Source organism: Manihot esculenta, chromosome 3, assembly GCF_001659605.2.
Source record: "Manihot esculenta cultivar AM560-2 chromosome 3, M.esculenta_v8, whole genome shotgun sequence".
Taxonomy (NCBI): Eukaryota; Viridiplantae; Streptophyta; class Magnoliopsida; order Malpighiales; family Euphorbiaceae; genus Manihot; species Manihot esculenta.
In genome coordinates, this window is record NC_035163.2 from 16,429,542 (window position 1) to 16,455,571 (window position 26,030).

The 26,030-nt window shown below is 31.7% G+C and overlaps 4 protein-coding genes across 7 annotated transcripts; 2 read left to right on the forward strand and 2 right to left on the reverse strand.

Moving 5' to 3' along the window:
- The first annotated feature begins 636 nt into the window (after positions 1 to 636).
- LOC110610907 (sister chromatid cohesion 1 protein 3) lies at positions 637 to 7,644 on the forward strand. 3 transcript variants are annotated; one of them, XR_006350144.1, is made up of 15 exons: positions 637 to 847; positions 996 to 1,057; positions 1,587 to 1,745; positions 2,600 to 2,861; positions 2,961 to 3,057; positions 3,172 to 3,239; positions 3,330 to 3,901; positions 3,985 to 4,096; positions 4,181 to 4,317; positions 4,408 to 5,030; positions 5,358 to 5,394; positions 5,492 to 5,537; positions 5,638 to 5,773; positions 6,406 to 6,558; positions 7,233 to 7,644. XR_006350144.1 is itself a non-coding variant. In XM_043954599.1 (15 exons), the coding sequence occupies exons 3-14, from the start codon at positions 1,622 to 1,624 to the stop codon at positions 6,502 to 6,504; spliced, it is 2,313 nt and encodes a 770-aa protein (XP_043810534.1). In that variant the 5' UTR covers positions 637 to 847; positions 996 to 1,057; positions 1,587 to 1,621; the 3' UTR covers positions 6,505 to 6,549; positions 7,233 to 7,644. The 3 variants fall into 3 exon arrangements, 2 of the variants coding, with proteins under 2 accessions (XP_043810534.1, XP_021606670.1); XM_043954599.1 differs by having other exon boundaries at positions 6,406 to 6,549; XM_021750978.2 differs by having other exon boundaries at positions 3,330 to 3,889; positions 6,406 to 6,549.
- A 1,098-nt stretch (positions 7,645 to 8,742) lies between these two features.
- Positions 8,743 to 14,463, forward strand: LOC110611852 (histone deacetylase 19). Of its 2 annotated transcripts, none has more exons than XM_021752372.2 (8): positions 8,743 to 8,897; positions 9,414 to 9,969; positions 11,022 to 11,462; positions 11,600 to 11,830; positions 12,499 to 12,569; positions 12,672 to 12,729; positions 14,015 to 14,086; positions 14,234 to 14,463. In XM_021752372.2, exons 2-8 carry the CDS (start codon positions 9,442 to 9,444, stop codon positions 14,330 to 14,332), a joined length of 1,500 nt encoding a protein of 499 aa, XP_021608064.1. In that variant the 5' UTR covers positions 8,743 to 8,897; positions 9,414 to 9,441; the 3' UTR covers positions 14,333 to 14,463. The 2 variants fall into 2 exon arrangements, with proteins under 2 accessions (XP_021608064.1, XP_021608065.1); XM_021752373.2 differs by having other exon boundaries at positions 8,745 to 8,897; positions 9,422 to 9,969.
- A 1,188-nt stretch (positions 14,464 to 15,651) lies between these two features.
- Positions 15,652 to 17,820, reverse strand: LOC110610249 (UDP-rhamnose/UDP-galactose transporter 2). Its single transcript, XM_021750087.2, has 5 exons — positions 17,462 to 17,820; positions 17,203 to 17,387; positions 16,691 to 16,891; positions 16,438 to 16,599; positions 15,652 to 16,135 (listed from the first exon to the last, which is right to left on the reverse strand). The coding sequence occupies exons 1-5, from the start codon at positions 17,586 to 17,588 to the stop codon at positions 15,806 to 15,808; spliced, it is 1,005 nt and encodes a 334-aa protein (XP_021605779.1). The 5' UTR covers positions 17,589 to 17,820; the 3' UTR covers positions 15,652 to 15,805.
- A 4,032-nt stretch (positions 17,821 to 21,852) lies between these two features.
- Positions 21,853 to 25,341, reverse strand: LOC110610598 (50S ribosomal protein L20). The gene is made up of 3 exons (XM_021750590.2): positions 25,055 to 25,341; positions 23,460 to 23,663; positions 21,853 to 22,175 (listed from the first exon to the last, which is right to left on the reverse strand). Exons 2-3 carry the CDS (start codon positions 23,643 to 23,645, stop codon positions 21,984 to 21,986), a joined length of 378 nt encoding a protein of 125 aa, XP_021606282.1. The 5' UTR covers positions 23,646 to 23,663; positions 25,055 to 25,341; the 3' UTR covers positions 21,853 to 21,983.
- Positions 25,342 to 26,030: the final 689 nt, after the last annotated feature.

Consider the following 26,030-nt stretch of genomic DNA (forward strand, 5'->3'; position numbering starts at 1 on the left):
TAAATCTTAAAATTTTATAAGAAATGATTTTATTAAGACTATTTATATCAAAATTATTTAATTAGTTATTAGAATTATTTTTTTATTTTTTATCTTTTATTTTTTTAAATTTTAAATTTATTTTTTATTTTTTAATTAATAATTAATTTTTAATAAATTATTTTAATTTAATATTGACTATTAATATTTAATATATTTGTAATTAATATTAAAAAATTTATTATATTATTTTCTTAATTTAAAAAATAATTTTTATATTTTTAATTGTAAAAAAATATATAAAATTTATATTTTATATTTTATAATAATAATAATAATAATTTTTTAAATGAATGTAATAAAATGATTATTATTTATAAGAATAAATATTTATATTTAATTTAAAAATAATAAGAATGATAAAAATTAAATAATTTAAATTTATTATTAAGTTATTTAATATAAAAATATTCAATTGATTTAAATTTATTTTAAATAAATAGATTTTTTTAAATAAAAATATTTTTTTTATCAAAAATATATATTAAATAAAATTTTTAAATAAAAATAAATTAATAAATTTTCTAAAATTATAGGAAAGCTTCCCATACTTTTAATTTAGTAATTGATTTTGCCCTATTCCCTCTCTCCCGCGCCCGCTCTCACACTCTCCCGCTCTCTCTCTCTCTCTCTCTCTCTCGTTTCTGCCTCTCTTTCCCGCGCTCTCTCTCGTTTCTGCCCTTCCCTCCTGCAGAATATCTCTCTCTCTCTCTCTCTCTCGCGTTTCCGCCCCCCTTCTCTCTCGCTCTTGCTCTCGCTCTTCCTCGAAGTATTGCTGCGGGAGATCTCTCAGCGTTTCTTAATTTAGGTAGTCTCCTGTTCCTATTTTTATTTTTTATTTTCTAGTTTTAATTTTGTGCTTTGAAAGCAAGGTTTTCATCCGATTGCATTGTGTTTCTGGTAATCAGCCTTTTAGCATTTTTCTTTTAAATTTCCTTTCTTTTTCGTTTCTCTAGGTATTCTGTGGTAATTTATCCATTGGTGTAACTCCAGCTCCACTTTCCTTACTGCTAACAAGGTACTGATTTTTCCTTTTCCTCCCCTCTGTTATTTCCCATTTGTAAATTTTACAGCTTTATTTGCAAGTAAGTCAAAAGTTTTTATTTTTCTGTTTAAATTGCTGGTTGTTTGGTGAGTTTTTGATGGGTGAATGGCACATATACTGAGTATTGCTTGTGACTTCCACTTCCGTAAGAATTCTTCCTTGCGACTGCCCTCACCTATTTCACCTCCTTTCTAGAATCACATGTTCTTGCTCTCGGCAGTGGATTCTTGCTATATTATTGTTGAAATTTGAGAAGGAGAAATGCATCCTCTTATTTATTGTTTTTTTAAAAGAAATCTGGATGTGGCTTGTGACTGTTGAGGATCTTCCATGTCTGTATAATCATCTTTTATTTAGTGTGGAGAGTCGATGAAGTGAACTGAACCAACTGAAATTTGTTGGTTCTATTCGATTTGGTTTTCCTTGTAAATTGGTTTGATTCTTATTTTTCTGTTATATTGGTTTTTTGTTCTTATTTTTCTGTTATCTCTGTTATTTGTAGGAGTCCTCCCTCTAAGGTGGCCTAGAAGATAGGAGATGTTCTATTCGCATACCTTTCTGGCCAGAAAGGGCCCACTCGGGACAGTGTGGTGTGCTGCTCACCTACAACATCGCCTCAAAAAGTCTCACTACACTTCCACTGATATCTCCTCCACTGTTGGTATGTTCTTCATCTTTTTATTTTTGTTCCAAAAATTGAGTTTCTGATTAAAAATAAAGCAGTTCAGCAACACATTTTTTTTTTTTTTTTGCATTTGGTGGTCTTTTCATTGTGGGGGTTTTCCTAATAAAAAGTTATTTTTTTTCCTGGAAATTGGTGTTTTAAATTAAACTTATCTTAGATTTTATAACATTATGTATTTTGTCCACTGGGTTTTCTTATTTGATGTTCATATCTAGAGGAAGATTTGGGGAGGGGTTTCTTAATATTGGGTTTGTTATTTTTGCAAATTAAATCAATTGTATCATCTGTTGATTGGTATTTATTTGTTTTGTAACTAAGGTCAAACCTTTTATGGTTCAATTCATGTTGAAACTAGAATTCCAGTGTTATTTTGGGTGGTCTGTTGGCTTATTAAGCAATGACACAGGTTCATATTTTGTGGAAGTCTGTGTTTTTTTATATTATGTTTTGACTGGAAGTAGACCGCCTTTCTTAGACTGCATTACCTCTGCAGTAGTTGGGTTAATTTTTGATGTGTGAGGGAAGAGTATTTTGGGTGAATTTTATTTTTTCCATGTACTGTCTTCTTAATTGTGTAAAAATGATGTTTTTGATATGTTGTTAATGTGGCATGTACCAATTGTATGCAATGATTCTATTATTAAATCAAAAGCTTTCCAGTGAGAGGTGCTTTTTCAATGTACTTTTGTATCATTCGTTATTCTTCTTTGGTGTTATTTTGTGTAGTGTGTCTGTTGTATTCCTCTGAAATGTGGTGTTTACTTGTGTAGAAAAAAAGAAGGGTGGAAAACTGACTTATGCTTTGCTATTTTTGATGGATGTATGTTTAGATCGCATCATGTTCCCTGAAGTTCCCATCGCACTTAGAATGTCTGGCCACCTACTGTTAGGTGTTGTTCGGATATATTCAAAGAAAGTTGATTATCTTTACCATGATTGCAATGTCATTCTTATTGGCTTAAGAAAGGCCTTCGCTTCCACAGAAGTTAATTTGCCAGAGAATGCCACAACAGCAAAATTTGAATCTGTTACTTTGCCACAAACATTTGACCTTGATGCCTTGGATGTGGACTTGGACGTATATCCTGATGGGTAAAATTAGAATGAACAGACTTCTTTTTTTTTTTTTTTTGACTTCTGCACCTTTATTTTTCATTAGAACTTTTTGACACTCAATAATTTTGGTCCTAGGTCTCCGGATACTCATACTAGGAGTCAGGAGGAGATAACACTTCAAGATCAAATTCCTACCGGCAGGGATCCTTATGTTATTATAACTTTTGATGAGGTCTACCATTTTTCTTTAAAAAGTCATCTTAATTTGTATGGCTTTTGCCTGTATGATCTTTTTAATAAATGTATTGGAATTTCATTATTCACTAGCAGAAGGATTGCTGTGCAGGATATTATGATGGATGCATTACCACCAGAACAAGATTTTGATTCAGGGGTTCAGCCAATGGACAAGAAGTACGTCCCTAATTTCATTTTCAGATGCTGTTAATTAAAATAGAAAAGAAATTCAGTTGAGTCGGTCTAACCTTTCTTTTAGAATCACAGTGTCCTTCCTCAATCAATGGTTGATACTCCCCATGCCAGTCCAATGGATCAGATGCAATTACCAACAGAAACTCTTGATCTTCAAGAACCGGGTCCAAGTAATCAGGCAGAAGTGCCTATGGACACTGTTGATAATCAAGAAGCTCCAAGCAACCAAACAGAAATACGAAGTGAAACTTTGGATTTTCAGGATCCTGTTCAGAGCAACCAGGCAGAACTACGAACTGACACTCTGGATGTACGAGATTCTGGTCCGAGCAACCAAACTGAGGTTCTAAATTCAGTACTTAACAATGGAAATTCCCCTCTAGAAATTGAAGTTATGCGTGATCTGGTCCATGGTTTTAGCTCAGAAAATCTTCCTGCAGTATTTCCAGGTCATCAAAATGATGCATCTGATCCTAACAAATCTTTAGATCTAGGTTTGAATCAGAAGGAAATTCCTTCTCCATTTAAGGAAGATACGATGCCATCTGGAGGGCAATCTTCACCATTTCTGCAATGTCCAGAGCCCCTCAATTCTGCTGCTTCGCAACAGGCACCCGAAGTCTTTGATACATGTACTTCATTTAGTGAGCATAACTACATAACTTCTTACATAAGCAGGATATGGCCTATGTATATCTTGGATGAGCTTGTTCTTTTTGTGTTTCAGGGAACATATCACCTGAACTCGCCATGCGTCCAACTCCACCTGTTCAGCAGCCAAGACCAAGGCAGAGAAAGAGAAAGCATTTCTTTGATGAGTCCACGGTGTTAACTAATAAGTACAGTATCTTGTTTGATATGATCATGTCAAGACCTTGTTTCATTTGGTTGTGCTCACTGACATAAGAATGGTAATTTGATAGGTTTATGAAGAAGGCACTAGAAGATTCTAGTGACATATCAAGGAAAAGAAGGGAAATCCCTTCCACCACTTTGGCCATTTGGAAATTGAACAACACTTTAAGGAAGGAACAAGTCTTTTATGAGCCTTCATTAACTGGTATCTTCATCAAATGCATTAGTTGGTTTTTGATTGTTGATTTCTTGGTCTTGGTAGTTTGTGAGAGTAATGATTTTTGTCTGTTTCCAGGGTCTTCTCCTGAGATATGCAATCTTTTAAATAAGGACTTTGTTCCTATAAAATGTCACTTGACTCTTGAAAGGGAAGCCAGTCCAGATCCTAGGATTGCAACCTCTCCTGCTTCTCCAACTGAAGTGATTCCAGAATCCAGGGATGCAACTTCTCCAGCTGCAGCTACGGAAGTGATCCCAGAGCCTAGGATTGCAACTTCTGCCTCTGCAACTGAACACTTTCAAGGGCCTCCAGTTGCACAACCTCTTGCACCAGAAGCTGAACCCAATCCAGAAATTGAATGTCTTCGGCATCATGAAGGCCATGATGGCAATAGTATGTTGCCAGAACTTTTGCCTTCTCCAGCCAGAGTAATGACTTCTCCTGGAAGATTTGTTTCTTCTCCTTTTACTAGAGATGACTTCACTCCCAGCTCACTAAGAAGTCTGGAATCAGAAAAATTACCTTGGGCTGGTACAAATACTGGAACTGAAGTGTTGCCTACACCAGATATTGCAGCATCCACTGGAACTTACACTACTGAGCTGGAAACACCTAGGACATTTTTGGAGGAGCAATTTGATATGGGGCACACTGGACTTTCTAATATTCCTGAATCGATGAATACTGCACAAACAGAGGTAATGCCTTTGCTTTTATTTATTTATTTTTTTGATGCATTTCTAGAATTTTGGTTATTTTGGTCTTTTTTATGCTTTCGTGATTTTTTTCTTCATTTCAAGTATTTGTTACCTTGTGCATGTCCTGATGTGCATTAACGCTAAAGTTCTGATGTTGTGCCTCAAACTTGGTGTATGATGATATGCTTATTCACTTGTCAATACATTCATATATGTTCTTATTCTTGTATCTGTAGTTATTTTAGATTATGAGGCATAAATTCATTCTATCCAAGCTAACCAAGTTAGTGTTTTTTGCATCTTAATTTATGGATTATATTGCTGCAGGACCTTTATTTTCTTGAAGCTGACAATTCCCCAGCTGGTAAATTGATTTTCCTTGTTCATTTAAGAAATTGAAGTGATATTAAGTGTTAAACTTTTTGTTTATGATATTTCGATGGCATTTATGTCCATGGCAGGATCTGAAGGCACTCAAGGTGAATATTCCCTGTCTGTGAGGACAAGGTACTTTTGTTAAAATTTTCACTGGAGAAATCTTCCTTCCTAGTAATTCCTCCTTTCTCCTTCCAGACTTCCTGTTGATTTGTTTACTGTTGGCATGCAGGGCTGTGGCTCAATATTTAAAAGGATGTTCACCAGTCACCCCAGTATCAGAAGACCACTCTGGAGATCTGAGTCTCAACAAGATCTTACAAGGAAAAACAAGAAAGTTATGTGCTCGGATGTTCTTCGAAACACTAGTAAGTTCCTAAATTGTCAATCTGAAGTGTTTAATGCTAATATCAACTTAAATGTTTTCATGCAAGTTAACACGTCAAGGAAAACAAGTCATCATGACACTCTGCATAAGTGGGCATTATATATATTTAAAAAAATTAATGATGATTGATAGGTTACTTTTACAATTTAGTGAAAAATATTGTAGAGCTATGAACTTTCCAATTGACTTGTTATGAAATTGATGAGCACACTTTGTATTATATGTGCTACATGTGTTCATGAATATTGAATGATGGTGGCAAGTGGGAACCTTAGGATTGGAAGTCCCGTTTCCCATGTTTAGTGTAAGTGGCCGTTTAATTGGCCAGAGAATTACTCTTTGTATGCCAAAAGTACATTTTTATTGTTATCTATTATAATTATATTTATTGCATTTGTATATAACTGATTTAAACACATGCTGACTCTTGCAAATGCAATTTGATTCATGATTCATAAGAGCAGGATTTTTTTTCACAATGGGAATCTCAATTGGACAACCATGTCTAGGATTTTCATATAAATGTTCATTTGAATGATTGCAGGTCTTAATGCTACTTGTTTTGTTATTTATCATGCTTTCGGTCATGTGATTCTTGATTGTACACTTCAGGTTTTGAAGAGTTATGGGCTTATTGATGTACGACAGGAGCAACCTTACAGTGATATTACTTTGAAGTTGACTTCTACTTTCTCAAAGGCCCAAATATGAGCATGACATGAACTTGATGGATTTTGGGAGCTATTCTGTATATAGGTACTGATTGTAAGAGCTTTTAACCCAAGTATGTGATTTTTTTTTAATTAATAAATTGATAATGCTCCTGCTGTTTGACCCTTGTCAATGGCCAGTCTGATTATGATGGTTGGCTCTTGTAGAAAGGAAAATTTAGCATTCTACTGTTATGTTATTAATCTTAATGATTTTCTTTGTAGAGGTGAAATTTCTGGATGCTGTAGCGTACATGCAAACGATTTGCAATACTTGACATGTATTTTGTTGAATTTATCTGTAATTCTAGTAATTATGTAACTTCAAAATGATCTTGCTTGTAAAGCCCAAGAAGAGGAATTAAAACAAAAATAATTGATTTTGATGTTTTGTAAAAGTAAAATTGTGCTAATTTTGCTAATAATAATATAAATTATAGTTCTGTTCCTTATAAGCATGTTCGTATTGGCACCTTTAATTGGATAGCCTTAGGAGGACTGTCATTTGCCTCCTAAAACAACTTCATAGTTTTCCTTATTTAAATCTACTTCTTGGTAAATATAGGATGCTTTCTGAAGAGTAGTTTAAATTATTCAAACCTTTGCATTGAAGAAATAAGAGACAGTGTAACTACTCGTGCAACTTTTCATCAAACATGGTTTGTGCTTTTAATGCATGATTTGTGCAAGATGGACATATTATGACATGTACGTTATTATGCATTGCAGTTGGGTTGCCAAGCGAAGAGATGACTAGGACACGATATCAGAGGGAGATGTACAGCTGCAGCAATTTGAATGTGGAAATTTTGTGGCGATGACTGGTCCACATCCAAGTTCATAGTGAGATCCAGTTCGTAATGCCTGTCATTATAAACCATGAGGTTGCCTTAACTTATTGTAATTAGCTTTGCAATTATGGCCATAACATATTGTAATTATTGGCTCGATATTTTATCATGTTTAGTTATCTCTTTGCTAGTAATCTATAGGCTATGGACATATCACATGTCAAAGGTTAACCAATAGGTTCATACAGTTGATAAACTGTAATTTTGGAGCAATTTTTTGGTGGGAATACTGTCTGTCAATGTAAGAATCCAACAGTTTGGCTGCTTCGTTATGTTTTGATGGTTCTGTCCTAGTTGTTAGTTATAGCATTGACTATTGAGTGATCAAAAGTGGCTGTGCAGATGATCCTCGTGTAGATTGCAGATTGTTTTCAATATATCACAAATGTAAATGTGGCCTAAACTGGTAAAACTTATTGATTTGCTGGTTCGGCCAAGAAAAAGAAAACAGTTGGGTGAATTCCAAGTTTTGTCGACATCAGTTGGTAAACTATTGGAAGGAACTCGGGATTTGGATTGCAAGTTCATGCTTGATTATTTCTGCATTTAGCACTGGGTGCTAGCAAAAGCAAGATGCTTTTAAAACTAGAATCTTGACAAGGAGCTGCCTCTTTTTTTTTTTTCACAAGTAATGAAGTAATTTCATTTTTCGCTTTGAAACATAGTACCCTTCTTTTAAAATCCAACCTGTAGAGGGATATTTCCCTTTTGGTTATAAGCCATGCAAACTTATACATTGATAGCAATACTTTGCAGAGACCCAAACACAGAGAAAACTTGTTATCGCCACAACCACAATAGTCAACTAAAAAGGAAATAGATATTTAGAGATTAAAAGTAATTCATCTTAAAATGATCATAAGAAAATAGATGAAAGTATATAAAAAAAAATGTTAGAAAGCAAAATCGATAGAAAGTTATTAAAAGGGAGAAAGTATAATTTTAAATTTAGCTCATTTTTATTTTTAGTTATGTGAATTAATTTATACCAATATAATATATTGTGTTATCATACTATTAATAAATAGTACTGATTCACGTGGTAAATAAAATATAATTATTGATTAAAAAATATATATATAAAAATATAAAAATATTTTTTTAATTTTTAAAATAAAATCTGTAATTTATTTTATATTAAAATAATATTTTATAATATAATTTTCTATTTATTAACAATATCGATATTTTTGATAAATTAAACCATACATTTTAAACCGATAAAAACATAGATACATTTTTATAATTTCTCCTATTGAAAAAAAAAAAAAAAAAAAAGAGTGGTGAGATTCTGTTCTGTGGGTAATGATCGGTTGGGCCAGTATTGAATTGGGCTTAGACAGCAAAGCGAAATGAAAAAAGTACGGGCTGCCCCGCTTCCAACGATCTCTGGAAATCGGAGTTGAAGTAAGAGGAGATCCCACGCAGTTCTTATAAATAACATCCATTTATATTAATTATTAAGGTTCTACCAATTCGAAGGGAGAATACGAAGAACGAACAAGAGTTTAGAGTCTGTTTATTGAAGTTTCTGTTTATAGAGGTATAGTGAAGCAACAAGTCTCTCTAATCTCTTGCTCTGTCTCTGTCTTTTATTTTTAAACAAGTTTGCATTCTCTTATGTGGGTTTCGATTATTTTGATTAATTCTTCTCAAAGTTTTAAGCTTTTCGGTTGTTGTATTCTTGTTTGAGTTTGTATTGACTGAACGGGTTTTGGTTATTTTTAACAATTTTTTTTGTTCAAATTGCGATTACCTGAGAAGGGAAGAGTATTGAAGCATTAAGATTTCTTCGTATATAATGGTTCTCTTTCCGCAAGTTTTTTCCTTTTCTTCTGCTCCACAAGTAATATCTTAATTCTCAGTTTCTTTTGGTGTTGGCTGTTTTCTTTCCTTCTTTCTTTTTCTTTTTCTTTTTCTTTTTTTAAATCTTGACTTTTGGAACCCCGAGTATTTCTTGGTCTTTGCATGAGGAGAAAGCATAGAGATCTAACTATCTAGGGTTGTGTACTTCTTGAACAATGGAGTTGTACAGAAATTAATTGGTGGTTTTTGGTAGAAAAACAGTAATATTCTTAAAACAGTAAATGGAGACCGGAGGCAATTCTCTGCCGTCAGGTCCTGATGGGGTGAAGAGAAAGGTCTGCTATTTTTATGACCCAGAGGTGGGCAATTACTACTATGGACAGGGTCACCCCATGAAGCCACATCGCATTAGAATGACCCATGCCCTTCTTGCCCATTATGGTTTGCTTCAGCACATGCAGGTCCTTAAGCCCTTTCCTGCCAGAGATAGGGATCTATGCCGCTTCCACGCGGATGATTATGTGGCTTTTCTACGCAGCATTACCCCTGAAAGCCAGCAGGACCAGCTCAGGCAGCTCAAGCGCTTTAATGTGGGTGAAGATTGCCCTGTTTTTGATGGCCTTTACTCCTTCTGTCAGACTTATGCTGGTGGCTCAGTTGGTGGGGCTGTGAAATTAAACCATGGTCTTTGTGACATTGCTATCAATTGGGCTGGTGGCCTTCATCATGCTAAGAAGTGTGAAGCGTCTGGCTTTTGCTATGTCAATGACATTGTCCTTGCAATTTTGGAGCTTCTTAAACAGCATGAGGTTTGTCTAATATTCTATTGTGTGTGGTTGCCACCCCCTTTCTTTTTTATAAGCAAATGTATATCTTTAATAACTCATGTAACGTATAGGATTGCATTATTGTCCATCATCTTTGTATTACCAACCGATGTTCATGAGCTTCTTCTTGCATATATATTTTAGTTGAGTCTTCATTTTGTTGATTACTATAGTTACTTTATTTCATTGGTCATAAGCATCAAGTATCTAAATGCAATAAGCAACACCTTTACGAACAGAAAAATTCCTTCTTCTGGCTTTCTATTCCTCTAGGTCTAGTACCATGTTCAGTTTGCTTGGATTTTGTTAGTGTTGTAGCTATAAACATTATTACTACTCATGTCATATGATTTTTTGTTGATATCACCACAAACTGGTGACCATGATTGACAATCGAAGTTACATTAAAATTCTGTCTTAGTGATAATAAGATGAAGAATCCAACTCATCTTACTAGACTAGGTTGGATTAGTTCATCTGCTCCAGATTTAAGATGATGATTGATGAAGGTAGTTTCAGAATCTTAGGGCTTAATGTTCACCTGATTTAAGGTTCCTTCTTGAAATAGTTTTTACAAGTATAAGATTGAATTTATCATGTCCTGAATTGCTGGGGAATTTATGGTGATAGATGCAGTTTGTAGCCTTTGACTTTTGAAGACCACATTTTGCATCATTTGTTTTTCCTCAATATGTGCATATGTAGGATTGGAGATGGGGGTAGAGACTAGGCGAGGGAAATAATTGGAAACTAAGGAGGAAGAAATGCAGATGAGATTACACTATGGAGTTAAAATAGTTGAAGAAAAGGAAAATTGTCCACATAGTTTTTGAAGTGTAATAACTGCAAAAATTGAATCAAATTGTACAATTTAAATTGTGAAAGGTAGATGTATGTGTGTTTCTTATCGCCTTTCAGCTTTTCACATGCATGCCTACTTCAAATTATTTGAGAGTGGAGAATCATACAATTCTAACAATGACATTCAGTAATAGTCAGGTACACTTTCTAATGTATATTTTTCTGTCTTGCAGCGTGTTCTCTATGTGGATATTGACATTCACCATGGTGATGGTGTGGAGGAGGCATTTTACACCACTGATAGGGTCATGACTGTTTCCTTTCACAAATTTGGAGATTATTTTCCTGGTACAGGGGATATACGTGATATTGGATATGGGAAAGGGAAATACTATTCCCTTAATGTTCCATTGGATGATGGAATAGATGACGAGAGCTATCATTTCCTATTTAAACCAATAATCGGAAAAGTAATGGAATTCTTTAAGCCGGGTGCTGTGGTTCTTCAATGTGGTGCTGACTCATTATCTGGGGATAGATTAGGATGCTTCAATCTTTCTATCAAGGGCCATGCTGAGTGTGTGAAATTTATGAGATCATTCAATGTGCCATTATTGCTATTAGGTGGTGGTGGTTACACCATTCGGAATGTTGCTCGCTGCTGGTGCTATGAGGTATGATTTTCTTCAAATAATTTTTATTAATTTACATATTTAAAATCAGAAAAGTTTCTTGAATTATTGAATTAATTGCATTTAATGTTTATTTTAAACTGAATACCTCTTCTGTTGATATATTTTGTACAAGGCAGACAGGAGTTGCACTTGGAATGGAAGTTGATGACAAGATGCCACAGCACGAGTACTATGAGTACTTTGGTCCAGACTATACCCTCCATGTTGCTCCAAGTAATATGGAGAATAAGAATTCACGTCAATTGCTGGATGATATACGGTCCAAGCTTCTTGATAATCTAACAAAGCTTCAACATGCACCCAGTGTCCCATTTCAGGAAAGACCACCCAATACTGAGCTCCCAGAGGTATGTATCTTGCTACTTCTGTAAGTTGTAGTTCTTTGATTTTCTTGTTATTTATTGTTATATCCATCCAGACTATGGCATTCAGTAGTCATGCTCACACAAATAGAATATTATCTTATATTTATCGGATGCTATTATTTTTTGTTGACAACTGACATCGATAATATAATATGATTTTAATTATGTAGTATATGCATTTCTTGTAAGTTCATCTTAACTTGGATTTCTATTGGATATCTTGTGAAGCTGGATGCTTTGGCTAGTATAAGATGTTAATTTAATTCACCCTATGCCAAACACACTCTAAGAGGGATGGTTTGGCTAATATACGATAATATTTTTTTTTCTACTATATTGTGTTTATTTGATATAAAAGGGCCATTATGGATTTAATGCTATACAACCTGTATTTGTTCTCACAACTGCAATTTTGGCACTTGTTTTATAGACTCTAATAAAATGTAATAGAATAAAGATGTATAACCATAATTTTGTTCCATCCCGTTATGCTTTGCTACAGTTTACCAAACATCCTTTAGTAGTTTAGCTTCTTGTATTCCAATTTAATTTGGATTTCTTTCTAATTCATGGTAGACTAGGTTAACTTGTTACTAATCCATTATAGCTTATTTGTAATGAACTTTATCTTTTGTGGTTGATTGTATCAGGTGGATGAGGATCAGGATGATGGAGATGAGAGATGGGATCCAGATTCTGACATGGATGTTGATGATGAGCGGTAGTTTTTTTTTTGTTCCTTTTCCCTCCTCCTCCGGAAAGAAAAGCAGAATAAATCTTTCCCTATTCATGTCTGATGTTTTCTAACTTGCATTTTATGCAGCAAGCCTTTACCAAGCAGGGTGAAGAGAGAATTAATTGAGGCTGAGCCGAAAGATCTGGTATGTTTCTGTTCTGATTATCTTTTGACCATAGAAACTTCAACTGATTGCCTATTTCCTTTCATTTTTTCTTAATATTCTAGTTTTAGGATGTAGACATTTATATTAATATTCTGATTGATAAAAACAATTTTGATATTATACTCTTGAGAATTGATCTGTATTTAATATAGCGAGAAGAAGGTGCATTTTCTCATCACATTGCTCTTTTCACCTTTATCATCTCCAGTTATATGCATTAAGGAACTTGTATATGTATATAGAAACTTGAAATGTTTTTAACTTATGCTTGAAAAGGTAAGGATCTCTTTAGTTTCCCTCTTTAATTTTTAAAAAGAAACTCATAAAAAGGAAGGCGTTGATACTTGATGCTTACAGATATTTTTTTCTAGTTATTTTTGCTTTTGTTTTTTAGTGTAGAATTTATCATAGATCATCTTAAATAATTATGATGGGATTTGTCGGAACCAATCCAGTGCATCTCAGTTGCCTTATCATGATGTTGTACCAAGAAAACAGATTTATCATTTGTGTTTGTTGCTCCAAAAGCACAAGGCTTAGATGATCATTCTCTCCAACTTGCCCCAGAAAAGAAAATCCCATTCTGCTTCATTACTAGATCTTTTTGAGAACTGACATGCAAAATAAGCCAATGTGCTTCTATCGAACATTATCTTGTTTGAGAATTGGAGCAAGCAGCACAGGATAATTCCAGACTTCCGGTGATGAACTTTCAGCTGTAGAATATCAAGCCCATTTTCTCCATTTTAAAATATTACTGGTTTCTAATTTGAATGTGCAAAATGATGGAACGCTATATTTTAATAACCTTTACTTGAATTGTGCTCGTTCTTGCAACTGAAGCGAGGTTGTTCTGTTGTGATGCTATAATATTGTCTGTTAAAAACATTTTTCCAAAGCTAATTGGGTGGAGAATCTCCCTATTGGTAGTCATTCCCTGACAGAGGCCCGCAACGTCTTCTTTCTGGGCTACTCCATGATACTAGTGGGGTTTCTTTTGTTCATTCTTGTGTAATCTAGCTTGTGTCTGAGCTTCTGTTGTCCAAAAGCAAAATGGAAAAAAAAAAAAAAATCAAGTATCAAATGAGATTCTTAGTGTAGGGTTATTAATGTACCCTACATTAGACGCTACTGGCTCTGGCTGACATCTTGAGTATACCTTCTGCATCTGCATGCGCTCATATTTATGGACCATCTATGGATTTTTCCTAATTTATTGTTTATTATGTTATGCCATAATAATTGTTATTTATATTCACCTCAGGAGAGTCAGAAAGGAGTTGCCGAGCATGCTAGAGGCTTTGAAACAACTGCAGATGAGACTGCTGGTGGAAAGGTAAAGTTCGTTGCACACAAGCACCCGCACAGCAGTCCACTGATGGATTTTAAGCTGGAGGCAAATACTTTGCTAGAAACACATTGCAGAAAGATTGAAAGATTCTGTGGGATGAGTTTTGTGATAATCTTGCTTGTGTGCTTGCAGGCTTTAGATGTGGGTCCAATGCAAATTGATGAATCAAGTGTAAAGGTTGAACAGGAGAACTTGAGCAAGACAGCTGATCAAGTGTTCTCCAAATCATAAATCCAAGTCCAAATCAGGCAATTTGTTTATGTAAACAAGTAAGCATTGTTGAATTGATGGATAAAAACCTAATTGATTTTGTTTCCAAATATAAAGACATTGTGAAGAAGTGGACAATTTATATGGGCTAATCTTGAACAAGCTCAATTGACTAGAACTAAAGCAGAGCATGTAACATCAAGTTAGTACATGTATTAAAAGCAGAAACCTACGTGATTCAATTTTGAATTTATCCTTGTGTGCTGAACCTAACAAAAAAAAAACCATATACTTTTTTGCTATTAGCAAAGTGATATTTCCTAATGAAAAATAAAATAATTAAATATCCACGTATGAAATTGATTTTATGATAAAAAGAAATCATGTATTTTTTTATGTCATTAGCACAATTACTTCTACTAATACTATTAAATTTTAATAATAATGCATTAAATATTTAATTTAAAATAACATGTAATTATGAATATAAGTCCCATTGGAAAATATTAAAAAAAGGTAAAAAAAAAAAAAAATGCTAGCGAGTCTTAAGGCTTTATTCTTAGTTACATTCTGTCTTTTCTCTCGTTTTCCCATTGATACTGCCTTCGAGTATTGTCTTGTTCGTGGCTAGAAGTTGCCAGTAGCGGAGGAAAGGAAGAATAAGTGAGCAAGGAAATAGGTCAACGGGTAGTTCACCGATTACTCCTCCTTTTCGTTATGTTTTTAATTTTTATTTTAAATATTTTCTATTATATGCTCATTCCATAGTATAATTTTTATTTATTTATTTTTTTACATATATTAAAAAAATATTTTTTTATTAATTTTTAAATATATTTATTTTAAATACATTAAACTTTATTAAATATAAAAAGGTATTTTGATAATTAGCGATAAGTTATTTTAGAGATAAGATAATATTAAATAAAATTATTATAATTAATTTATATATTAATTATATGTAAAAATAGAAAGTAAATAAATAAATAAAAATTATCGGATGAAATCATTAGAATCTATACTATTAACATAAAAGTCTTGCTTAGCTAATAGTATGAAGGATATTTGTTTATTTATTATAAACTTAAGTTTAGCCCAATAATATTTAATATAAAAATTTTTGTTTGCTAATAGTTTATAAATATAAGATATCATTTTACTATAAATTTAACCTCAAATTTTAAAAGTATTTCAAGAAATTTTAAGAAATACAGAGATTATCTTGCTAATAAAAATATTTTTTAAGAACCTTTTATGAATTCAGCCTAATTGTTATATAGTAAAACCTTCTCATAATTTTCTATTATTTTTTTATTTTTTTTATTAGTTTCTTGGACATCTTTTCATGCACATTTCCTTAATTTAAAAAGTGTGTGTTTATCTTTTGATAAAACAAAAAGGGCAACAAAACAAGGAGAGAGCAATATATGTAGATCCGATCTAAATAAAAATTGCCTATCTTTGACGGCCATAAAATGCATTACTAATCCTAGACTAACCAAGCTCAACATCCTTAATCAATGGAGTCTGTTCCTTTTGGTCTTGTGATAATTTGGGTTTCAAAACAGGAATGAATTTGGTTCCTGTTTGCTTCTCAACCTCTACTGCCCAACTGTATACCACCATTCCAACAACAGCAAGAACCATCCCAATTATATTTTTCAGAGTCATTTTTGAATCAAAGAGTAGCCAACCCAATATTAGGACACACACAGTCTTCATGTGCCCCAAAACCTGGAAAGATACTGCTGAGAAACGTCCAATGCATAGATACTGACTCACATTGCAGAATACAGCCAAGCAACATGACACCACTATCAGAATCTGCAGTGTTTCCAATTATTTCAGAAATATATATAATGTCAAGAGAGTGAGAATGTGTTTTCTTTTCTTTATTTTTATAAAAATATTTACTAATTAATTCATTTATATTAAATATATTTTAGACTTTTTTCAGCTGGATAAAGTTAATTGAGACATTAATTAGTATATTTTTTAAAAGTCTAAAAATATTTTGATATATTTTTTAAAATTAAAAAATTAACTAGTATGTTTTCTAATATTACTGGAACCAAATTAGTAATTTTCCAAAAAAAAAGAAAAAAGAAAGAGATGCTGAGACTTACAAATCCTCCAGGAGATAATGCATAATTTGATATAAATTTGCCACTGAGGTAGTAATCAATGAATGGACCTGTGACTAGAAGAGACAGAGCTTGTAATGGAGCTGTCTTGCTTAGCAGTTCAAAAGAGCCTATTGCATACTTCTTCTGCAAGGACCCAATTGACTTGAACCCACAAGCAAACAAAATTATGAGATTGATTCTTTCAGATCGCATAGCAATAAAAGCAAGTGCAAAGATGAAGAGGAAAGCTCACAATTTGCTGTAGAGATGAAGAGAAGACAGCCACACAAGCACAAAGAAATCCTTTAGCATTAACATTGACATCGGTGACGGTGCAGACACCGACGCCGACAACCACTATCATCACAGCCATCTTCACTTCCCTGGAGTAGTGCTTGCGGTGAAGAAACCATTCCATCACACAAACCACAGGGATCATGCTTAACTTTGAAATCTGCACATGAAAAAATAACCATTAGAATTTAGAAATTAATGTATATATGCAAGGGTAATTTACAGTATAATTCTTGAAGTTTAATTTTTGAATTTTTATTTTATTTTATTAAAAAATAAAATTTATTATTTAATCTAGTAAATGGATCACTCAATTTTAAAAAATACATTAAAATAAATATATATTTTATTAACAAAATAAAATCTCAAAAACTAAATTATATATTATTAAAATGATAGATGCTAAACGATACTATGTTATAAATTAACCAATATACAGAGTTTGAAGAAAGAGAAAACGGTTAAAAAAACCTGATAAAATCCAACAGAGTTGAGCATGAGGCTCAAGTTCATCCCTGTGATTGAAACATTGGCGACAACTGAGAAGCAGACAAGTTCCCCCAAGGGAATGTGCTTAGAAGCAGAGTAACCAGCAGCATTTGAGACCAAGCCAACCAAGGCCGTCATCGAAAAGTGTAAACCAGTTAACATTGTCGCTGCAAGGTAGGAATCAGAAATTTAAAGTCCATGATAACGGAAAGAAAGAAAGAAAGAAAGAAGAAGAGCTTACCAAAAGCAAAATCAAAACCAGTAGGGGACATGAGTTGTTTGTTGACCATGATGATTCCAATGGAACTGATAATGTTCATAGCCCAAGCTCCAACATCTGAGACAGTGGAGGATCTTTTGGCCTCCATGTTTCAGTTGGAGTTCCTGTTGGTTAACAGGACAAGAAGATGAGATTTATAAGTTAATATTGGTAAGAAAAAAGAATGATATTGTCAAATTGATGGGTTGTCGTATCCTTGCTGTGATTATCAGTAAAGGGCATGTTAGCAGCACGTTGCCATTTTGAGTGAGGATGGGATAATCTTTCCCTTTTCTCAAATCTTAAGTTCCTTGTTCACTTCCCTTTGACTACTATGCTAGTTGACCCACTGTCTCAAAGATATACCCTACACCATTCATCACTTCAACATTTTGAAGGCTATTTTATTTTTTTTATATATTTTTTTAAATATATAGAAATATAATGTTTTTTAAATATATTCTATTAAAAAACTTACAAAAAAAGTAAAAAAAAATTTAGTCACAATAAACGTAACTAAATCAATAAATCACAGCAGACGTAATTAAATCGGTTAACCTGTATTGTTGTTTTTTTTAGTATTTATTTTTTTAAAAATTATTTAATTGTTCTATTCTAACTTTAATTCCATGAGATTTGAGAAATTTTCCTAAATTATCTTTAATACTATAATTAACGATCATGTGAATCAAATATTTAGCTTAAAAATTTCAATTCAAACTCAATTTAGCACAAAAGTTAAAATTGCTAAATAAATTTCTTGATTTAAACAAAAATCAAGCTTAAGTTTTTCACTTTTAGAAAATTTTAAATAAAAAAAAAAAGGCTGAACTTTCTATATAAATTTCTTGTTTTTAAGCTAAAATCAAATTAAATTGAAAATTTTGAGCTAATTTAGGCAAAAAAATAAAATAAAAATAGAATAATAAAAAATTAAAAATAGAATAAATTTAACCTGTCCATAAAATTAAGCATTAACCCATAAAATTATTATGATCTTCTTTGTACATAGGGCATGGATTGCTGATGCAATTAGCTCCTGCCAGGCTTTTATCAAAATTTATTAGTTAATTAATTTTTTAATTTTAAAAAATACATTTAAATATTTTTAAGATATTGAAAATTCTATTAATTAATTTGTATGTTTGTTTTATCCTTTCAAATATTTTACTGTTTAGTCCTTATAATATGAGACAATTTGTTAGTTAATTTTTTAATTTTATAAAAATATCTATTAATTAATATTTTCATATCAAATATATTATATATATATTTTTTTACAATACTTAATTATTAAAAAGGGGAGATAGACTAATTAGTATATTTTTTTAAAATCTCATACATATTTTAATATATTTTATAAAATTAAAGAATTAACTAGTGAATTTTCTTATAATATAGGGACTAAATAGTAATTTTAAAAAAAATAAAATTATAGAATTTTGTTGTTATAAGTAGGAAAATTTGTCCACTTAATTCTCCTTCCTCCCAAATTCGCCCCTAATATTACTAGAAATTCTCTTGTAAGTTTGTTAAAACAAAATAAGTAAAATAAGCTATATCAAAATCCACATTAGATATTTGTCATTTTCAGTGTCGATGCTTTGCTTTTGTGAGTTGTGAAAATTGTGATGCAAATGCCAATTGAAGATGACAATGCTCAAAAAATTGGCCATTTTTCGCACACGCAGGACAAGGCAAGTGGATGAAATGGCATTTTTTCTTATCATATGACTGTGTTTAAGCAATAGATATGCTTAATACCCATATACAACTCATCCTCCTACTTACAGTAAGGCATCATTCTCAAGCACTTTAATTAGTACCTCATGCTGGTTATTTAGCTTAGCGATATCAATAGGAGTTTTGCCATCCCATGTTCTGGAGGATACTGCAGTTTGATCAATGAACCAAGAAGCATCCTGGGAACAAAAAATAAAATCCCATAAAAATTTCCTACTTAAATGATGATTGTGACTTATACAGCAGCGCCATTCTCTAGCAAAAGGGCTACACAATCCTTCCTTCCATAACCAGCTGCATAATGAAGTGCTGCAGTGTTCTTATTTTTATCCAGGGCTTCAAGAGTTGCTCCTGCCTCAAGGACGACTTGAGCACATTGTACCTCAAAAAAAAGTAAATCAAAATCAAATTTGAAGTTAATTTCTTGCTTCCACGCAACCGCCTATTTCTCTATGTTTTTTCCATAATTTTCTTAATATCTATTACCCAGTTAAAACGTATTAAGTGGATTTGATTCAAAACTAAATCAAATAAATCAAAATTTTAGTGTTTATGAAAATCAAGTCAAATAGATTTTAGACAAAAATTAATTTGAATCAAATCAGTCTGATTCGGTTTAATTTGATCTATTGAATTTTTTAATGAAATTTTTTTTTATATTTTATTTTTAATATTTTAAAATTTATTTAAAATATTTCAATTTCGATTATGACCTAATTTTTCTATATTATCAAAAATAATTTATTTTTTTTCACTTTTTATCAAAATTAAATCTAATCGGAATAATTAAAAATTTTAAAATTAAAAATTAAATCCAACCAAAATAATAAAAAATTAAACTAAAATTTTAAATTAATTTAATTTAATTAATTTTTTTAATTTAAACTAAATATTAGTCGCTCTTAAATAGCATAATAAATAAATAAACATGTGCTTATAAATCTCTATGTACTCTTACCCACCCAAACCCAATCTCTCCCAAAAAAAACAAATAAATAATCCCAAATACACCCTTGCAAACCCACCAAAAAAAAAATTCTAAGAAATAATAATACCTGCCCATATCCACAAGCAAAGTGCAGTGCTGCTTATTTATTTTAATTAGTATAATTATTATATTTTTCAATGTATTTGTGAAATAAATATAATATTTTATTATTATTGTTTTGTTTTTTTTCTCTCTCTCAACAAACTGGCGAGTTTTCATTGACCTTCTCATTAAAAGTCTTTCTATTTCCTTCACTTTGTAGTCATCATTTTTCCTTTTGACTTGTAAATTATGAAATAACTTAACCCTTAAAGTTGAAGTTAACAACATGCATGGTTTCAACACCTGGCAGGGTAAGTAAAACTCATTAAATATGCTAACTTTTACAAGAAACAATTAGAAGATTGGTTCTCAAAGTGATCATATATGACGCTTTTGGAACACAACTGACCTGCGTTAATTTATTAAACAATTTACAACTTCAATGGATAAATAGAATGACTATAAAATTAAAAGGAGTCTTTGTAAAAAGATCAAGTACGTACGGTGAATTGGTTAATTTTATAAATCATTTTCTTAATAGGAAATCATTTGTCCTAAGCACATGACTTGTAATAATTTAAAATGTTTAAACTTTTAATTTTTATGTATAAAAATAAAATAGCACTTTAAATTTATTATTGATTGCCGTATAATTTAGACCACACTCCTCACAATTTTTTATTCAAATTTTCATAATTAAAAAAGTTCATAAAACAATAAAAATACACTCAAGATATTAAATAATTTGCTATTGACTGAATCATATTCTTCTATTTATATTAGATAAATACAATACATGGATGTTCATGAGATCCATAGATTTGGATTTGGATCGTATATGTCCTTCGGAAAACTTAAAAAATATGAATTTGAGTCCAAGATAAATTTGAACATTTGAAAAAAATTGGATTACAGGTAACAATGGTAACCATGTTAATTCAAATTCATATGTAACCCAAAAAAAATTATTAAACACTAATATCCATTTTAGACAAAAAAAAAAAAAAAAAAAAAACACTAATATCTATTAAAATTTAAAATTAATTTTTTATTAGCCAAACAAGATATTTTGATTTTAAAATCAATATTTCAACTCCAAATTTAAATTCAAATCCATCAATCCAAACATAATCTTCAAGAAAATTTTATTTTAAAATAAAAATAAAACATCTGTAATTGTGTAAGAATTCAAATGATTTTTTTTTTTTTTTAACAAGTGTTAAGCTATTTCTGAATATATGATGCAAGAGGTTGTCCATGCACTTCTAATCATCCTACAATTGTTTAAAAGGGGAGAAAAAAAGATAGAGAGAAGTAAGAAGGGGAAGAGAGAAATTAAGGATAAAACACGCTCAAAGAATACTTACAAGCATAAAATAAACATTAACGCCTTATTTAGAATAAAAAATTTTACAAAAATTCAATTCAATTCTTTTCTAGCAAGTTTTTTGTTTGAAATGGAAGAATTTATTTCTTTCTTTTAACTTACAAAATTTTCATTTTAAAGAAAATAAAATCATACACAATTTTGTTATAATTCTTTTGAATTCTTTTCTTGCTAAAATATAGACGGAGGGTAAATTAACGGCAAATGGGCAAATGGAAGCAAAACAGACACTTAAAAATGAAAGAAGTTGCTTAGTATGAAACATACAAGTCCAATTATTCAAAGGTTTGTTTCAGAAGAAACACCAGATTGGCAGTGAAAGGATGAGCAACCAAAACTACCAGTTACACGTTAATTGAAACGTTTACCTTCCTGGGAGGAAGTACCACATTTTTGTTTCCAGGAAAGGCATTACGAGATATGTCTACGAGGGCCTTGAAACTATATGGTTCATGCATAGATAACTCTGACAAAACTTTCCTGTTCAGCTGAATGTTCTCCTTCATCAGACCATGCATGAAGTTCCCATAGTTAACCTGATAGAAATCGAATAGGCCAAGGAAAGGAAAATGTCAGTACCCATCATATATACGTTTATAATACCACAAAAGAAAACATAAAGGGTTCCTGTATTTGCCCATCGCTTTTAGACAAATCTTGACACCTCCTGTTCCTTCAAATTGCCCATCAATCAGCTTGGGGAATTGGCATTAACCCCCTTATGTTTTAATATTTTTTAACATTTAAATAACTTGAATTTAGATGAAATGCCATATGCTTTTGTAAATTTAAAAGCAGCACAAAATTATATTAATAACATCCATTCAAACTTCCATTCAACGTTTAAAGTGAAGAAAACATGACCAAAGAGAAGAATAATGATGACAGAAGATAGGATGCCCTTAGTTTGTCTTATTTGCTAAGGGATGATCATTAGCTCATTTCCACAAGTTTCCAGAATTGCTAGTTCTAAAAGGCTTCGTTTGATTTGATCCATGGAATAGGTTGAGAACATAACTTTCATTTCAACTTTCAAATGTAAAATAATTACTCAATGTATTTTTTATTAAAATTTTACACGTGCAGTAATTGTTATATAGAATAGAAAATTTCCAACCTTATGGCATAGAATTTCCACAAGTAACAGCTTTTGTAACAGCTTTTCATTCCCATTATATTTTACTCTATGAGCCAAATGAAGTGCAAGGATTATTGTTTCTCCTTAACACCACCACAAATAAAAAGACATCTTCATTCAAATGTGAAATTGCTTTTAAGTCCTGGAGATATTTGAGTTCCTAATAATTTTGATTTACCTAAACAGCAGGCAGTGGAATTCCTTTTCTTCCCAAAAATTCATTAGCTCATAAAAGAAAGAAACCTGAATAACTCTTACAAAGGTAGACCAAAGCTTGCCATTCATGCTAGAAACAAAAGCAAACCAAAGCTTCAAATGACTTGGTACGTTTTTGAACAGGCAACTGATTTTATCATCAATCTTAGCAAAAACCCAAAAGCATGTTTCTATCTCCACCAATTAGTTCATGATATCACATCCCATGGGTCACTTACAAACAATAAGTGAAGCAATTAAATCAGTCGTTACTAAGAAGAAAACATAAAAGACTGGCAAAGGAAAATAAAACATCCACATCATTTTTCTTCATTTTTTTTCCCAGTCATGTTGAGTATAATTATACAAATCCAACTAAAAAGCTAATGCAAAAAAAATAATAATAATAAAAAGGAGCAGTTAGACAAGCAGACTTTTTGGCAATACAATTCTAAAATTATTAATTTTAATCATAAAAATAACTTACACCATGTTGGCGGGTGCCGGCATTGATGCGTTGAATCCAGAGAGCGCGCATGTCTCGCTTCTTGTTGCGACGGTCTCTGTAGGAATACTGTAAGGCCTTCTCCACTCTCTCTCTTGCTATACGAATGCAGTTCTTCGCTCTTCCCCTAAAACCTTTTGCTAGTTTTAGTATCTCTTTCTTGTTCATCTTTCTCTTTTCTGTTTCCTACCCATTATGAAATCAAAATCCAGATCAGTTGCTTTGATGTTTCTCTTATTATCTTACATGCAAAGGCAGAGCACTCTATTTCCAGTATTTTTCATGTTTATTAAGATTTTATGATCAAGTTCATTTTGCAATAATGATGTTAATTATCTATGGTGAAATCCTTTATATTCCGAGAGAAAACTGAAATATAAGGATGAATTCAGATACTTCCTTAATTGAGAATTGAATAGAGGGGTTGATTATTCAGTTCTGGCTAGAACCAAATAACCAACTGATTTGGGAAACTTGATTCAATTTTTGGCTTTAAGTTTTAGTTATTTCAATTCAGTTTGTTTAAGGTGATAAAAAAACCAAAAGAACAGAACACACACAAAAAGAAAATGTGACACAGCGCACAAAGCCCTCCCATAATTTTGGGCTCAGTTCAAATTAAACTCATTAACATGTTTCCGAGCTCTAGGTGTTTAGCTCGTAAATGCACTCATTTAAAAGATGGAGCTCGCACTCATTTAAAAGATGGAGCTCGAGCTCGACATCAAAGAGCTCCAGCTAAACTTAGAGATCAAAAGCTCGAGATAGGGCTCAAATTTCAAATTCAAAAACATAATATTTGCAGTGGGTAAGGTCAAATACCCAAAGATGTTGGACTCAGACCAATAACAAAGAATAAGATTCACGAACCAATAGATAAGAGAAGAACAAAACTAGCAATCAGGTACACATTACGGTTCTCATTACAATTCTAGTATTGTAAAATACTTCTTCATGAAACTATTTTATAAGAAAAAGCAAAAGCAGTTCTTCCAGAAAGGCCTATAACAAATGAAATTATGACTGTATTACCAGCAAATGGTTGATGAAGTCATCTGATATAAGATCAAATTATAGTCAATTACATAGGAGAATAACTTCTCTGGTAGTGAGTCCAAGTAAAATGGTACTAAGTAAGACCATAACCATAGCTGCTTGGCTAAAATAGTTGGATCATAATCATTTCTCAGCACATGGATCTAGGTTATGTACTGTATTTCTTTAGAATAAGTGCGTCGTGCTATGTATTCCATTTAGGCAATAGACTGTTAGCCATTACATACTAACAACTTACTTATCTACAAACATGACCTGCATCTACAAGCCAAAATTTATAACCAGGCTGTGAAGACATTATTTGAATTTGTGTAAGAAAGATTGTATCTAATAAAAAACAAATGAAGCACATGAAATCCAAGCTGTTGCAGCAAGATTGGTCAATAGAATGCCAAAAAAACATATGTTTATAACCCATAAAATCACACTATAAACAACGATTGTTTATATCCCAAGATGTATAAAACCCATACAATCACACCATAAATGGAAGAAAAGACTAACAGATTTAGGACACTAACAGGTAAATGGAAGGAAATAGCTAAATTGAAGAATGAAATGTCTTCTCGTTGAATCGATTGAAGGGAGGCGTACGGCGCCGCTAGGCTGGAGAACGCGGATGACTACGAAACTTCTCGCAGGTGGAGGGCCGGCGACTTTAGATGTGTGCAGCTAGGCTATGCGACTCAGGTTGTGCGGCGGGCGGTTGGAGGCTGGAGAGTGGTCTAGCGGACTGAACTGCTAACTATCGGGAGGAACCGGAGACCGCGATAGGGCTTCAAGATTTTTAGATCAAAATTAAGCAGTTTTGCTGCATAGGTTTCAAATAGATGTTTTTATAATAAATTATTAATATATATATATATATATATATATATATATATATATATATATATATATATATATATATATATATAACCAATTAATATATATCATTAATTATTAATATATTATTATTTTCCATTATTAATAATTACCATTTAACTATTAATAATATTATCGTTTATGTTTAATTTTAAATATATTGTTATATTAAATTACTAATATATTGTCATTTAAATACTTTTAAAGCATTATTTAATTCATAAAATTGCTCTACATAGATAGAACATATTATTTGAAATTAATATATTTATGTAAATATAATCAATTTTATTGTATTAATTTATATTTACATTATCTAATTTTAATTTATAAAAATAAACAGATACTATTAATTATGAAAATTAGTATATAGAGAGAGAAAAGGAGAGATTTAAATACTCTAAAAATGGTGAGAGAGATATACAGTAATAGTAATTATTATATAATTTATTATAATCTATTTTTTAAAATTATAAAAAATAAAAATTAATAGAGTGATAGATAAATAATATAAATATGTATTAAAAATCGAAAGAATACTTATTATATTTATTATTTAATGTTATTTATTTTGAAACGGTATTTAATGTTTTTTTTTTTATAAAATGGAGATTGGAGAAGTAAAATCTGAGA

Coding starts and splice junctions, on each gene's coding strand:
- LOC110610249 (XM_021750087.2), bottom strand. CDS start 17,588: ATGGAGGCCAAAAGATCCTCCACTGTCTCAGATGTTGGAGCTTGGGCT. Junction 17,388..17,461: donor TGGTTTTGATTTTGCTTTTG/GTAAGCTCTTCT, acceptor CCTACCTTGCAG/CGACAATGTTAACTGGTTTA. Junction 16,600..16,690: donor CTTCATCTCTACAGCAAATT/GTGAGCTTTCCT, acceptor TGTGGGTTCAAG/TCAATTGGGTCCTTGCAGAA.
- LOC110611852 (XM_021752372.2), top strand. CDS start 9,442: ATGGAGACCGGAGGCAATTCTCTGCCGTCAGGTCCTGATGGGGTGAAG. Junction 9,970..11,021: donor AGCTTCTTAAACAGCATGAG/GTTTGTCTAATA, acceptor TCTGTCTTGCAG/CGTGTTCTCTATGTGGATAT. Junction 14,087..14,233: donor ATGAGACTGCTGGTGGAAAG/GTAAAGTTCGTT, acceptor GTGTGCTTGCAG/GCTTTAGATGTGGGTCCAAT.
- LOC110610907 (XM_043954599.1), top strand. CDS start 1,622: ATGTTCTATTCGCATACCTTTCTGGCCAGAAAGGGCCCACTCGGGACA. Junction 2,862..2,960: donor TTGGACGTATATCCTGATGG/GTAAAATTAGAA, acceptor TTTTGGTCCTAG/GTCTCCGGATACTCATACTA. Junction 5,395..5,491: donor AGCTGACAATTCCCCAGCTG/GTAAATTGATTT, acceptor TGTCCATGGCAG/GATCTGAAGGCACTCAAGGT.
- LOC110610598 (XM_021750590.2), bottom strand. CDS start 23,645: ATGAACAAGAAAGAGATACTAAAACTAGCAAAAGGTTTTAGGGGAAGA. Junction 22,176..23,459: donor CCGGCACCCGCCAACATGGT/GTAAGTTATTTT, acceptor GATTTCTATCAG/GTTAACTATGGGAACTTCAT.